The sequence below is a fragment of the Anolis carolinensis genome, chromosome 3 (genome assembly GCF_035594765.1).
Source record: "Anolis carolinensis isolate JA03-04 chromosome 3, rAnoCar3.1.pri, whole genome shotgun sequence".
Classification (NCBI taxonomy): Eukaryota; Metazoa; Chordata; class Lepidosauria; order Squamata; family Dactyloidae; genus Anolis; species Anolis carolinensis.
Window position 1 is genome coordinate 156,784,476 of NC_085843.1, and position 15,119 is coordinate 156,799,594.

At 38.7% G+C, this 15,119-nt stretch overlaps 1 protein-coding gene across 2 annotated transcripts in view; it reads left to right on the forward strand.

Moving 5' to 3' along the window:
* The window catches only part of gtf2f2 (general transcription factor IIF subunit 2), an 88,903-nt gene that overhangs the window by 54,945 nt on the left and 18,839 nt on the right, over nt 1-15,119 (forward strand). For both annotated transcript variants that reach the window (XM_062975640.1, XM_062975639.1), the window contains one exon: nt 10,982-11,081. In XM_062975640.1, the coding sequence (XP_062831710.1) occupies nt 10,982-11,081 (100 nt within the window). The remainder of the gene's footprint in view (nt 1-10,981; nt 11,082-15,119) is intronic.

Genomic DNA, 15,119 nt, shown 5'->3' on the forward strand with positions numbered 1-15,119 from the left:
AGCATTTATTATGGTCACAAACCAATCCAACAACCCATCTTTGGCCAGCTTAACCAGCCAAGAGGGACAAGGATCCAGAGCGCAAGTGGTTGCCCTCACAGACCCAAGAATCCCCTTGGATGATCCATTATTAGCTGAGTTGAACTTGCAGCAAAATATTAAGATCCTAATAAAGTCACAGATTGATTCCTTACAAAACAGACCCACATAAGTCATCCTTTAAATATTGTTTCATCCCTAGAAGGGAATTTTGAGATTCATTGGTCTGAGATGGACCTCTTGTCCAATCCTCCATCATTTGCTGCGTGTTGGCATATCAGTAGAAATGGTCTGTGGGCTGGCCTTTAGAAGCAGTGCCTCAAATATAAACTAGAAATGAAGTGACAGAATATAGCACTGATACATCCTTTGCATGCTAAACGCATTGCATAGTTGCAAAACTTTTAAGTCTTAAAAAATTGCTGGTTGTGTCTTCTGGAGCTGTATGTTTTAAACTTTAATTTAGAAAACAAATAGAGTAGATGTGAGGGTATTACTTTAATAATTCGAGGATGCTATTTCTTCTGGCATTATTTTTATGTACTTTGCATATACTTTTATTAGTTTTATTGTTATTTGCTCTCAAATTCAACTTTTAATTATGGCAACTTAATGAATGAGAGATTTCCAAGAGCCTAGTCACCAACTGCTCTCCTCGGGTCTTGAATACACAAAGCAGTTGTGGCTTCCTTAATTGAATTAATATACCTGTACTGTCTATTTCCTGTTGCCTTGCACTTTACCAAGCATCTTATCTTTTCCAGTGAGTCATATCAACTCATAATATGTCCAAAGTACAACGTGTCAGTATTTTTGCTGCTAGTCAAAAATCAGGCTTGCTCTAAGATCCATTCATTTGTGTTTTTAGAAGTCAGTAGTATCTGTAGAACTCTTCTCCAGCACTACATTTTAAGTGAATTGAGTTTCTTTATGTCAGCGTTGTCCTGGATGATTCTGACATTGGTATTTAATAATACACTTTACACTTTGAGATCTTACATTGTTTGTTCATTGTTACCTTTCCCTTCTGATTTTTTAACAGATTTGGCTGGTGAATGAGACAAACATGGAAAAATCTTTTAACTATTTCATTGTCTTCATTATGCACTGTAAAGTTATGTAAATCATCTGTTGCCATTACCCTTACTTAATATTCAACTGTAATCCTGCTTTTATATTTTCTTTATTAATCTTCCTGAACAGTTGTTTTTAGTCTTTGCTATTTTCTTCATATAATGTGATGCCATCTGAGAATCTTATGTTATTGATGTTTCTTCTAGTTTTCATAAAGAAAACTAGATTAGAAGGAGGATTGAAAACTGGGGGAAGAAACATCAACAATTAAAGATATGCATGTGAATTAAACAGGTAAGGTGATAAAATGCAGCCTTATTTGATCCCATTGCCAATTGGAAAACCTTGTGTTTTTTCCACATTGTGCCCTAGCAGGGGATTCTTGTCTAGAGTATAGGTCAGAACAATAAGATGTTATGGTTTTCCCACTTCTTTAAAAACAAACAATAATTTCTCAAGATCTACACAGCCAAAGTTTTTGCTGAAATCTATAAAGCATGGGCTTCTTTTCTTCTGAAATGGTGTGTGTTCCATTATCTAACATGTATTTGTGATGCGATCCCTAGTTTATCTTCTGTTTTGAAGCTAGCTTGGATTTATGTCATTTCTTGCTCGATGTACTGTACAGTAAAATATTTTTGTGAGCATCACTTTGATTGCATGGCAGATCACTGCAATAGTCAATTCATTTATTACAGTCATTAGTGTTCTCCTTTCTTGGGGACTAAAATGCACATTAAATGTGTCCAGCTTTGTTTTCTAGGGTTTGTTAGATTTTTGCATCTTTCTCTACAGCTTGAAACAGCTCTATTGGTATGCCATCTGTTCCTGGTGATTTATTTTCCCAAGTTTTGTGCCTGCTTTTCCCACTTCACTTTTTAAAATTATGGGTTCATCTTCAAACAGTTCTTCCTTGAAGGAAGATGCCATCATTTCTGCCCTTTCATATGGTGTCCCAGTTCACTGCTTCCATTGACTTTTTTTTTGTTCTCCTGACCACATAAACTTAACAGTAGCTGTAGAGTGACCAAACTATTTTTCTCACTAAGGATAATAGTGACTAGGGGAGCACAGTTGTTAGAAAATAGCAAGGTTAAAGGGCTAATCAGCCTCCCACTATAGTACTACAGTATGTAGACATTCACCTTCTTGAAAGAAGAGGCAAGGATATGAGTGTGCACATAAACCCCATAGCACAATGTCATCTCACACCCTGAAACTTTGCTGACAAAACTTTCACAACCTGGAGCATAACTGTAGAGCCCTATCCTGATTTTCATACTCAGCTTGTGATCGTCAATGCCATGGTGACAGTTTGGGAATGATACTTTCACTCACATTCCTTCCTCCAGTTTTGCCTGTTTACAAGCAGGTGAACAACTGTACAGATCTAGGTTCTTGTTCCATGTTTGGTCAGAGAAAGGATTGGCAATTCTTGTTTGTTTTGACTATAGTCAGTCAGATTTTCTATAGTTTTAAACACTGGAAAATAGTAGGAACAGCACTCCTGCCATTCTAGAGTGAAGTTGACCTGATTTTCTACCACGGTTGGCTAATATTGGAAGCATTTATTGGTTAAAACAGATCTGTAAGATCTTTGTCTACATGGCTCTTAGGTTACGTCTACATTAAATTAGAATAAATGCCATTTTGACAGCCATGACTCAATGCTATGTAATCATAGGAGTTGTAGTTATAGAAGTTATAGAAGGTATTTCTCTGCCAAAAGAATGCTGGTACCTCATCTAACTACAAATCCCAAGATTTCAGAGCATTGAGCCATGTCAGTTAGAGTCATGTCAGACTGCATTGAGACTACAGTGTAGATGCATCTTGGATTGCACATTTTTTTTCTTTATCAAGGTATTGTACCTTGCAGTACTCCTCCTATGTGTTTTTTTTAAGCCACTGTTTCTCAAACTGTGCTCCTCTGGGTGTTTTGGACTTCAGCTCCCAGAAATCCCAGCCAGCTTACCAACTGTTAGGAATTGTAAAAGCTGAAGTCCAAGGCATCTGAAGGAGCACAGTTTGAGAAACTCTGCTTTAAGCTATTGATACAGTGGCTTTGTGGACACCTATTTTGAACACCAGAAAAAATGGTCACATAGTCTAGGAGAATGACCTAAACCTGAGGTGTCAACTGTGTGGTTGACATTGGCCAGGGACCACTCCTCCATTCCCAACATCACACAAGTAAAAAATCTTCCGTTTTCCTCTGCAGTCCCTCTCAAAATGGCAACAGGAAGTAATACAAATGGAGCTGTCTGTGGGGTAGCACAGAGATTTGGGATCGTTGTGGAGATAGAGTATTTCAATGTGTTTTTATGTGTTTTTGTCTGATTTCAGGCAAAAATTGTTCCGAAATCATTCTTGGTTTTTTTATGTGAGAAGTTCAAAAGGATTAGTGAGGAGGCTACAAGGAGGCACTAAAGTGGGTCCAGAAGTAGCCTGCAGGTCACATGCTACATTATGTTTTCCCATGACCCAAATCCCTTTAAAAATTTCAGTTAGAGAAGACCTATTGACATACGCAAGCCCCGTTGATACAGTGGATCCAATCTACTTGCAAATGTCAATTAGATTTAACAGAGATTCTTAGCATCAACCAACTCTACCTGTCCCTTCACTCTGCAGACTTAAATATATATTTTGTAATATGTCTTCTTTCTAGATGAGATATTTCCTAGATGATGTGAGTTAAAATCCAGGTAAACAAATAAAATCCAGGTAAAAGAATATTAGGTTGGCTTAATGGTTTGCTTGAAGAAAGACGATCACTTCCAGATGTTTGAGTTCCGTAGTTGAGTTCATCCTGATGATTCAGTTTCAACAATTGTTTAAGTAAAAAAAAAATCCATATCCCTGGCATTTTTCATGTACACATTTTAAAAATTAAAAGTGGCTTTCACTTTTATTCTTGAATGGGTAGCAATCTCTCTTTGAACTATTTTTCAAGGCCAAAAGCTTTCCATAGCATTGAGCCTTGACAAAGGGCAAGCAATTATCTCAGTCTTCATTATTCTTCTTGGGTAAAAAGTTAAATATCAGCAGAGCTGAGAAATTTTGTCCTTGTCTAAAAGACAAAGCACAGAAAGGAACCTTAATCCAGGTTTAAATTCTAGGATATATATTGTGAGAGTCATACAAAATATAATTGATTTGGGGAAAAAAAAGATTTCCAAGGTTTGAGAAGAGAGTTCTTCATAAAACTACACTACATAGGAAACAACTTATGGGCTTCATTCTAACAAGGATTTATTTTTATTGAATCAATTGCTGAATGCTAGTCAACATTGCATTGACTCAATAGGTGTACTCTACCCATGATTCTCAGTTTAATTTTACCATAGTGAGAATTTAAGGGCAAAAAATGAAATAATTAACAAACATCTCTTACTGTCATGCACTTGGAATCACTTGTTCCAATGTTATCTCAGGATAAAAATCCTTTTCTTCTGAGTACTAAATTCTTGGCCAAGACAGGGGTGGCAGAGAAAAATAGTTTAATTGCTCTTTATTTTTGTCTTGTACTGACAGGCTTTTTGCAATGTAAATTGTAGAATTAGGTAGGAGCTGAATAGAATTTCTCAAGAAGGAAAATCCTTGCTGCTTGAAACATAGTGTACTTTCCAAAGAGTAGAGATTGGGCATGCTTCCATGCTTTTAGGAAATGAGGAAAAGTAAGCCTGTATCAAACTGAGAAGACCTGAAAATAAGCCAGATTCTGCTTGTGATCCCTTTTTTCATTGGACTGAAAAAGCTAGAGTATGGCAGGACATCTCTCCCTTCACGTAAATAAATATGACAGTTTAGCAATTAGTTTAAATTGCACAAGAAAAATTAATGTGCCAAGTTTGGGGGGGGGGGGCTGGCAAAAGCACCATAGTCCATTGAATTGGCCGCAACTGAGAAGTCTGAAATGGGTACAGAGCATTCATTCACTAAACTGCTATTAATCTGCTGTATTTTTACCATTTCCCAACAGATGTGAGTAGCATTTGCCACAATTATGGTATGCAGCATATAGCTACCCCATGTTTGAACCGATCCAGTTTAGAAAATGGACTGTATTTTATTCATATTAAGAACAACCATATTGGCTGCTATCTTGAGGGTAGAGTAGAATCCTGGGTTGCTGTGAGTTTTTCGGACTGTATGGCCATGTTCCAACAGTAGAATCCTGTTTTTAATCCCTTTGGTAAAATCTAGATTTATCACATGACATACTTGTGAAACAAGCAATTCTACTCAAAATGTTTACAAGGAGAAAGGATATCTCAATCTAGAAAGGTAATCTGGACAAAATGTTTAGCAGGTTCTGGATATGGTGACACTCTCCTTGAAGGGCCAAGTTCATGGTTTTGGGTTGGGCATGTTCTCTTGGTCCTGGACCCGTTACTGCAGTGGTTCTTAACCTGTGGGTCCCTAGATGTTTTGGCCTTCAACTCCCAGAAATCCTAACAGCTGGTAAATTGGCTGGGATTTCTGGGAGTTGTAGGCCAAAACACCTGGGGACCCACAGGTTGAGAACCATAGTGTTACTGTCACTGCCACAAGTCATTGCAGTGGGTAGGAGTGCCTTTGGTCTGGTTATGCTGGTAGTGCAGTTATATGATCCTTTTTGTCATTCCTTGATTATGCAGCCCCTGGATATGTTCAAAGTAGACCTTTGGGATGTTGTCTTCTGGGGTGAATTCCTAAATAGTTTGGGTCTAGGTTTTGCAAAAGATGACTTACCACCACATGAAATTGGAAAAGCAGAGACCCTGCTCAGTTAGGTTAGGTGAAAGGATATGTATATATGGCCCCATTGTGATTGAATTACCTCCTTTGAGGGTACAATTCGGCTATTTCCTTTTCGGTTGCTGTATTTTTATTTTTAGTGCAATTGTGCAATGGTTATAGAAAGTATATAGTTTATTCTGTTTTATGAAATTTTTAAGATTTGCCATATTTTCCAAATTCCGTATTAACATTTGGCTCAGAGATAGTGAGACGTTTTAAATAATAAATTCAAAAATATTTTAAAATCTTCCTGAAGGGGTCATTGACATTGTCAATCAAGACAGACTAAAAGGAATTAGGTCTGATACAAAGGACTGGTGCCAGTGTGGGGTAGTGGTTTGAGCACTGGAGTCCAGGGTTCAATTTCTCGCTCAGCCATGGAAGCCCACTGGGCAAATCGCACACTCTCAACTCTAGAAAACTCTGCGATAGAGTTGCCATATAATGGCAATAACAGCAGTAGGACTACTTTTCTATGAATTATGATGTTCCTTATTTGGCCTAAATTAGAGACCTGTATGATTGCCACAGGGAAAAACACACTCCTGGAGGGAGCTTTGCTTTCCAACGCCGCTGGTGACTTCAGACTTCTTTTGTAAAAGCCAGGATAGGCATATATGTAATAGTTTCAGTTTTACTATTGGCTCTGAACAGCATATTATGGTATGTCTGCTGCGTAGGAGTATTGCTGTTGTTACTGCAGTTATTTATCACTTGTACAGCCAGACTGTGCTCACTCACGTTCTCTCTCTCTCTCTCCTATGGCGGAGATTATGCTCCACATTTTGGAGACCTTTTAAAAGCAATCTTTTTCTTGGAAGCTGGCAGTTGTTCTTTACCCTCTTTTGGGATAACCCCAGTTCTCAGGAAATGTAATGTATTAAAGGCCTGGATGGAGTGAGGTCTGTGGTCTGGGATTGATAAGACGGGAAGGCTGCCGGTGTGGCTGCTTTGTGTGCCAACAGAATGCAGGGACTGAAAGGGACCTGGCAGATAATTGTGGGGGTGGGTGGGTATGATTTATGCCTAAGTACACTACAGTCAAGCATGAAGCAGGGGAGAGGATTTGCACTTCTTCTTAGTGCCTTTTTCTCTCATTCTTAAAAGATATTTGGTATGGTTACAAACAAGTTAGTTGCCATGGTCTAATGCTTTATTTATTACAGTTTTTGCTAGAGGCCAAACACTGAGTGTTTTCACATAGAGCTCTCAAAGTTATTTTAACATCTTAATTGCCAGCTTATCTCAGAACCTTGTTGCCCCCTTATTTTTCTTTATTATATTTCCTTTAATCTGTCACTTTATTTGCTTCCCTTGAAATAACATTTTGTGATATTTTGACTACAGTCTCCATTATAGTCCCACTCAGCTTTGCAGGATTCATTGCATGCCTATGTCTAAGACCAAAGTTCAGAAGGTTACAGGTGCATCATTATTTTTTTCTACTTTAGAAAGGCCATTTCTACAGAAGTTATAAAATAATTGCATGTGACATTTATATGGGGTTTCAGGAACATTCAAACATTTCATTTATATCATTTAGATAATTCTTAATGTTCATATAGCAGACTGGGCTTTTATGTAGATAGGCTGAAGGAACAGTTTTCTATCTAAATTTTGTAGTTGAAATAAGATTGTAGTCTTCCACACCTTTAGCCACAACACTTTGCTTGTGCATTACATAAATTGCGACTTATATTTAGTCCTCTTCTTTGAGAAGTTGTTGTGTGCCTTCAAGTCATTTCCAACTTATGGCCATCCTAGACAAACCAATCACAAAATTATTTTGGCAAACTTTATTTAGAGTAGGTAAAGGTAAAGGTTTCCCCTGACATTAAGTCCAGTCATGTCTGACTGTGCTCATCTCCATTTCTAAGCCGAAGAGCCGGCATTGTCCGTAGACACCTCCAAGGTCATGTGGCCAGCATGACTGCATGGGGCGCTGTTACCTTCCCGCTGGAGCAGTACCTATTGATCTACTCACATTGGCATGTTTTCGAACTACTAGGTTGGCAGGAGCTGAAGCTAACAGCGGCCTCTCACACCGCTCCCGGGGTTTGAACCTGGGACCTTTTGGTATCCAGCTCAGTGCTTTAACGCACTTCGCCACCGGGGCTCTTATTATTTAGAGTAGGTTTGCCTTTATCTTTCTCTGAAACTTAGACACTGTGACTTGCCTAAAGTCTCTCAGTGGGTTTCCCTGGCCAGTTCGAACTCTGGACCCCAGGACTGTAATTCAACACTCAAACTACTGTACCATGCTGGTTCTTTTATTGAGAAACATAAGATATTAATAATTGCAAGTTAAAAATTGTTCTTAAAAGGCTCCCAAACATGGAATTAAATTGCGCTATCATGAAGTCTTTGGTACATATGCATATCTGTCTCTGTTTGATTCCATTTTGGATGTATATATCACACAGAGCAGTCAGTCATGCTTGTAGATGCCTGTTGTCATTATAATAAAAGTCAGGAAAATAAGAGAGTCTAATGACTCACCACTCAATCTGGAACGTGCAGGAGATGCTAGCCTTTGGAGAGAAAACTACAGTGGTAGGTGTAAGGGACAAAATGTGGCAACAGCATGTTTTAAGAGACATTGTACTTTTGAAAACAATAAAAGATTTTTAACATGCTGCTGGCAGATGGCCACTTCCTCTTTAATGAACTAAAGGGATCATGAAGAGATATCTTCTTGAGCATGATGCATTAAAACCAATATGTAATACAAGAATAGGAAATTGCCTTTATGTTTTTTCACTTTTATTTAGAGCTGGCACGGATTTCACATTAATGAAGTAATAAATTTAAACTTGATATGATACGATGCACCAATATTCCTGTGGTGTTTGTGGAGTTAACCCATGATAGCCATCACCAGAACATATTTACTATGAACTCTTTTAACACACTTTGTGGAAGCATTCTAGATTTTGGATGGGGAGATGCCACTGTAATGTATAGCGCTGGTGGCCGCCATGATAATTGGAGACACCATATATTGCATTCCCCTGCTGATGTGCCATGTCACTGGCTTTAGCAGGAGTGGAAATGAACATCAGGGCAGAGCTTTCCAAATATTTTATATTAGTGACACACTTTTTAGACATGCATCATTTTATGGCACAGAATAGTAATTCAGTTTTACTAGCAATCCAGAGATTGAACCAACCCCATATAAGAAATACGGACACATACATAAATTGTAATAACAAGATGTATGGGACACAATGTATCTCATGAAAACATTTTATTTATATCTTTAAAAACATACAATTTGTATGCTGATTACATCAGTTTATGTGACACATCTATAGACCTATACATGAATATAGCACAACACATACCGTATATACTCAAGTATAAGCCGACCCAAATATAAGCTGAGGCACCTAATTTTACCACAAAAAAAACTGGGAAAACATTGACTCCAGTATATGCCGAGGTGGTAAATTTCAGAAATAAAAATAGATACCAATAAAATTACATTAATTGAGGCATCAGTAGGTTAAATGTTTTTGAATATTTACATAAAGCTCAAATTTAAGATAAGACTGTCCAACACTGATCAAATAATTATTCTCATCTTGTTCAATGTAAATGTGCTTATGTATCCTTTTAATAATAATAGAGTAAAATAATACATGTAGTAATAATAATAATAAATACAGGAAAGTAATACATGTAATAATAAATAGAGTAAAATAATTAATGCAATAATAATAATAAGATCAGAATGAAATAATAAATGTATTAATAATAATAAAAATAGAGTAAAATAAATGTAATAGTAGCAACAATAATAGAGAAAAATAATAAATGTAATAATACCAATAATAATAGAGAAAAATAATAAATGTACCATATATTCTCAAGTATAAGCTGACCCAAAATAAGCCAACCAGGACCCTCACCTGAGTATAAGCCGAGGGGGGCTTTTTCAGTCTTAAAAAAAGGGCTGAAAAACTAGGCTTATACTTAAATATATACAGTAGTTTAGAAAGCTCTTTACTAGGGGATAGTGATGGCCTTGCTCCTCAGATCAAATCAGTGGCAGACAATTTAACCCAGTTAAAACCATTGCTTTCCATGGGATCCTATTGATCTGCATTGAACCTTAGAAGATACAAGAGGCAGTGATCCAGGTTAAAACCATTGCTTTCCATGGGATCCTATTGATCTTTATTGAACCCTCTCGAATACAACAGATTGCTGACGATTAGGCAATAAAACAGCATGGGAAATGTGATGGCTCCCATCACACCTGTTTTTCAGTTGTAAACATGTGAGTAAAATGTGATAAGTAGTAGGAGCTCTGAACATGATTACTTCCCAGTGTTCAGATTTCCCTTCTTTAAAGACATTTCTGCCTCTTTTCAATTCTGGAACATGTGATGAGTTCTGTGCCTCTCTATGCTTGAAAAGAGTCTGAAGTGTCCTATGAGGGGGAAATTTCTCAATGTGATGGGGTTGATTTCCGGAGTTCACGCCTTTCAGGACATTTCTGCCTCTTTTCAACCATGGAGGGCATGACTACTAGAAGTAGTTTAACTCACGCGATGTGCTCAGTGCCTCTCCATGTTTGAATAGAGGCTGAAGTGTCCTACGACTAGGAAATGTCTCAATGTGATAAGATGGTAAGTTTTAGTAGTCTGCAGTATAATTCCTCAGTTGATAATTGTGCAACTCACGGTCCATTTTTTTGCCAGTCTTATAAATAATTTCCTTCAGCTTGGTGTTGCGTTCTGTTATTAGGGTACTTTTAGAAGCACTTACATGCTTCTTCTCTGGAGTTGTATCCAAGGCTTTGGGTGCAGTGGGTGAAATTTAGCTTGAAAAACAGAATCTTGGGCTTGTCTTGAACCATTGTCTATGCTAGCTCAGCCCCAGGCTAAATGGAGGTACAGAGGGAGGGAGTGGTAGACCCCCAGCTGGGAGGTGCTTTGGCCTTCTAATAGTAGGTTGTCAGATGTTCCAGCTTTGTTGTGTGGATCTGTTAACTCCGACATTGGACTGTCTCCTGTATCCATGACAATGAACACGTGATGATGTTCTTCATGACTTTTGCTTCTTACTCTTTCAGGCTGCAAATTGAAGAATCTTCCAAACCTGTAAGCTGGACAATGCAGTTGGAGAAAGCTGTAACCACAAACTACAAGCCTGTGGCAAATCATCAGTATAATGTGAGTTGCTTTTAATATTTAATTGTGTTTAATCAGTTGATACCAGAAGCCTGCAGTGACATATTTAGCTGGGTAGCTAAAGTTAAAATAGAAAATTCACTGCCCAGTTTCATTCCAATATACTTGTAAAGTGAGTTATTAAGGCTGGAATTCCATAATACCTACCTGGTAGTAAGTCCCTTTGAAATCAGTGTGATTTATACATATATAAGATTTTGTATTATAAAACAGTCCAATATCATATGCTTGTACATTTATTTTAAAAGCTCCAGATTTTATGTGTGCTTCCTTTTGTATCTCTGATGCTTCCATATTATTATAAGTTCACTTGATATCAACAGTAGTAAAACGCTTCTAGTAATTGTAACTGGGGAGAAAACGTAATGGATACAATGTAGGGAAAAGTAAGGACAATTCTATATGCTAGAGCAGGGCTCCCCAAACTACGGCCCGCGGGCCACATGCGGCCCCCTGAAGGCATTTATCCGGCCCGCACCCTCCTCCAAGGAAGGTGCGTGCCGCTACCGCCTTTCCTGCCTTCTCCCTCCCTGCATAAGCCTTGGAGCCTTTCCTTCTTTCTCCCGCTCCCTGCACAAGCCTTTGAGCTCCCTCTCGCTGCCTTGGAGCCTTGCCTTTCCTGCCTTTCCTCCCTCTGCTGCACGAGCCTTGAGCCTTTCCCCACCTCCTCTCTCATCCAGTGCCTTTCCCCGCCTCCTCCCTCGCCCGGTGCCTTTCCCCACCTCCTCCCTCGCCCGGTGCCTTTCCCCACCTCCTCCTTCTCCCAGTGCCTTTCCCCGCCTCCTCTTTCACCCAGTGCCTTTGCCTGCCTCCTCCCTCGCCCGGTGCCTTTCCCAGCCTCCTCTCTCGCCCGGTGCCTTTCCCAGCCTCCTCTCTCGCCCGGTGCCTTTCCCCGCCTCCTCTCTCGCCCAGTGCCTTTCCCCGCCTCCTCTCTCGCCCGGTGCCTTTCCCAGCCTCCTCCCTCGCCCGGTGCCTTTCCCAGCCTCCTCCCTCGCCCGGTGCCTTTCCCAGCCTCCTCTCTCACCCAGTGCCTTTCCCTGCCTCTTCCCTCGCCCGGTGCCTTTCCCAGCCTCCTCTCTCGCCCGGTGCCTTTCCCCGCCTCCTTCTCCCAGTGCTTGCCTTGCAAAGCTTTGCTGGCTTCTCCCTCCCTGCATAAGCCTTGGAGCCTTTCCTTCTTTTCCCCTCTCGCTGCACAAGTCTTTGAGCTTTGGCTTTAGAGACTTTCCTCCCTCTGCTGCACGAGCCTTGAGCCCTTTCCTCCCTCTGCTTCACCAGCCTTGAGCCTTTCCCCGCCTCCTCCCTCGCGTGATGCCTTTCCCAGCCTCCTTCTTCGCCCGGTGCTTGCCTTGCAAAGCTTTGTTTTGTGTTTATAAAGGTATTTTAGTTATTATTTAATTTTTAATAATTAAGGGGGTGTTTTGCTTGTGCTATTGCTGCACAAAGGCAGAATCTGGTTGGACTACATTGCCCAAAGGGTCTCTTCCAACCCTCTTCGTTATTTTTATTTGCATTATTTTTATTTGTATTATTATTATTATTATTATTATTATTATTATTAACATTGAGGCTGGGTGGCCATCTATCAGGGGAGCTTTACTTGTGCTTTTGGTGCACAAAGGCAGAAGGGGGTTGGACTGCATTGCCCAAGGGGTCTCTTCCAACCCTCTTCATTATTTTTATTTGTATTATTATTATTATTATTATTATTATTATTATTATTATTATTAACATTGAGGCTGGGTGGCCATCTGTCAGGGGAGCTTTGCTTGTGCTTTTGGTGCACAAAGGCAGGAGGGGGCTAGACTAAATGGCCCAAGTGGTCTCTTCCAACCCTCTTTATTATTTATATGATGATGATGATGATTTATATTATTAACATTGAGGCTGTATTTGTTCCTGTTTAGGTTTTTTTTTTACTTCAAAATAAGATATGTGCAGTGTGCATAGGAATTTGTTCACAGTTTTTTTTAAAAAAAACTATAGACTGGCCCCCTAATGGTCTGAGGGACCGTGAACTGGCCCCCTGTTTAAAAAGTTTGGGGACCCCTGTACTAGAGTTAAAACATGTTTATTTCTCTCCCAATGAGAAACAGTAACTTGATACCCACTTGTATTGGATTGAGCCCATTAAACCCAGTGGAACTTAAGTTATTAAAAGTGTTAACTGAATCATGGCCAGTATACTCTTAATGAGTTTGTTCCATATAAACTGAGATCTTACCAGAACACTATGTGTAAACAGATGTCTTGTAGTGCAAGAAGGGAAAGTAGGTTTTTTTGATGTATAAAAAAATTGATTCCTAGTCTTCCATTTATCCATCATTGCAGTAGATTAATTAAAACATTAAACCAATAAATGAATAACCAATTTAAAAAATCATTCATACAATTTCAACCAAAGAACAGTGGGGGAAAGAAAACATAAAACAGTACAACAGAACATAATATCTTGCTATTGGTATGTGCTGAAAAAAGTGGAGAGCTAAGCCATCTGAAGCAGTGACTTAATATGGGTGGGGCTGCTAAGATGGTACCAGTTCTGAAAAGGTTGTAGCTTTTGCTGTGTCCAATAGCAGAATGTTTGTGCTGAAAGAAAACTTCTTAGTGCAATTTTGTAGTCCCTATTTAAGAAAGACTACAGTGGAACATGAGATACAGATTAACATTTTGGAGTTGGCGCAAATGAGTGCCTGGGTCTGATCTATAAATAAGTTCAGTTCAAAGATTATCTCTTTTTGGAAGGTAGCGCATGGCTGTGTATAAACCACAAGCTCTTGGCAAGCATTAGTTTCATCCCTTTGATAATGGAGATAATAATATTGGCTCCTCTTACAAAATTTTGTTGGAATTGCTTGAAGGAATGTATATGTTAGTTTTATTACATACAGTAGAGTCTCACTTATCCAAGCTAAACGGGCCGGCAGAAGCTTGGATAAGCGAATATCTTGGATAATAAGGAGGGATTAAGGAAAAGCCTATTAAACATCAAATTAGGTTATGATTTTACAAATTAAGCACCAAAACATCATGTTATACAACAAATTTGACAGAAAAAGCCGTTCAATACGCAGTAATGTTATGTTGTAATTACTGTATTTACAAATTTAGCAGCAAAATATCACGATATATTGAAAACATTGTCTACAAAAATGGCTTGGATTATCCAGAATCTTGGATAAGCGAGGCTTGGATAAGCGAGTCTCTACTGTATATGTAATTGTTTTTTTATATCGGGATATGATGTTTTAACTGATTATATTTTGCGGTCGGATGTATTTGTATGAATTTTATATGTTGTACGCCGCTTTGAATCCCACCCACGGGAGAAAAGCGGGATAGAAATGAATAAATAATAGTAGTAATAATAATTTTAGATATCTGGGATGTATATTGTTTTATATCACTTGAATGCAGATTTGTAAAACAATGGAGAACTGATGTAGAGTCCTTCTGAATGTTAAAATGCAGAGGTGTCAAACTCATTTTCATCAATGGCCACATCAGATTTAGGGTTGCCCTCAAAGGGCCATTAAATTAGTGGGAGGAGAATCCATGAACAGAGGGTCGACTAAAATTGATTTTATATTGTGGTCAGTGCTCTTTAGTTTTTACCTCATTTGGGTTCCCAGATGTTATTGAACAACAACTCCCATCACTTTTGATCATCTGCCATGAGATTGCTGATGACTTTAGCGGATAATTTTTTAACCTACTCATTTTAACATCTATATCCACAGATTTTTAAGATTCATTTATGAAGCCAGTTAGGATAGCTGCAATATCCTGGACTTTCTGCTTCTAATGTTTTGAATTTATGGTTTTAATGTTAATGCTTTAAAAAAAACACCAATGTTAATGTTTGAATATTTTACACTCCTGGTCTGTGACCTTAATAATAAAATTCATTCACCATCTGCCATGTGGACTGGGAATAAATGGGAGTTAAAATCCAACAGTACTTGTTATTCTGAGGTTGGGGAAAGGCTAAAGTCAGACATCATCTAAATTTGTATCTAAATT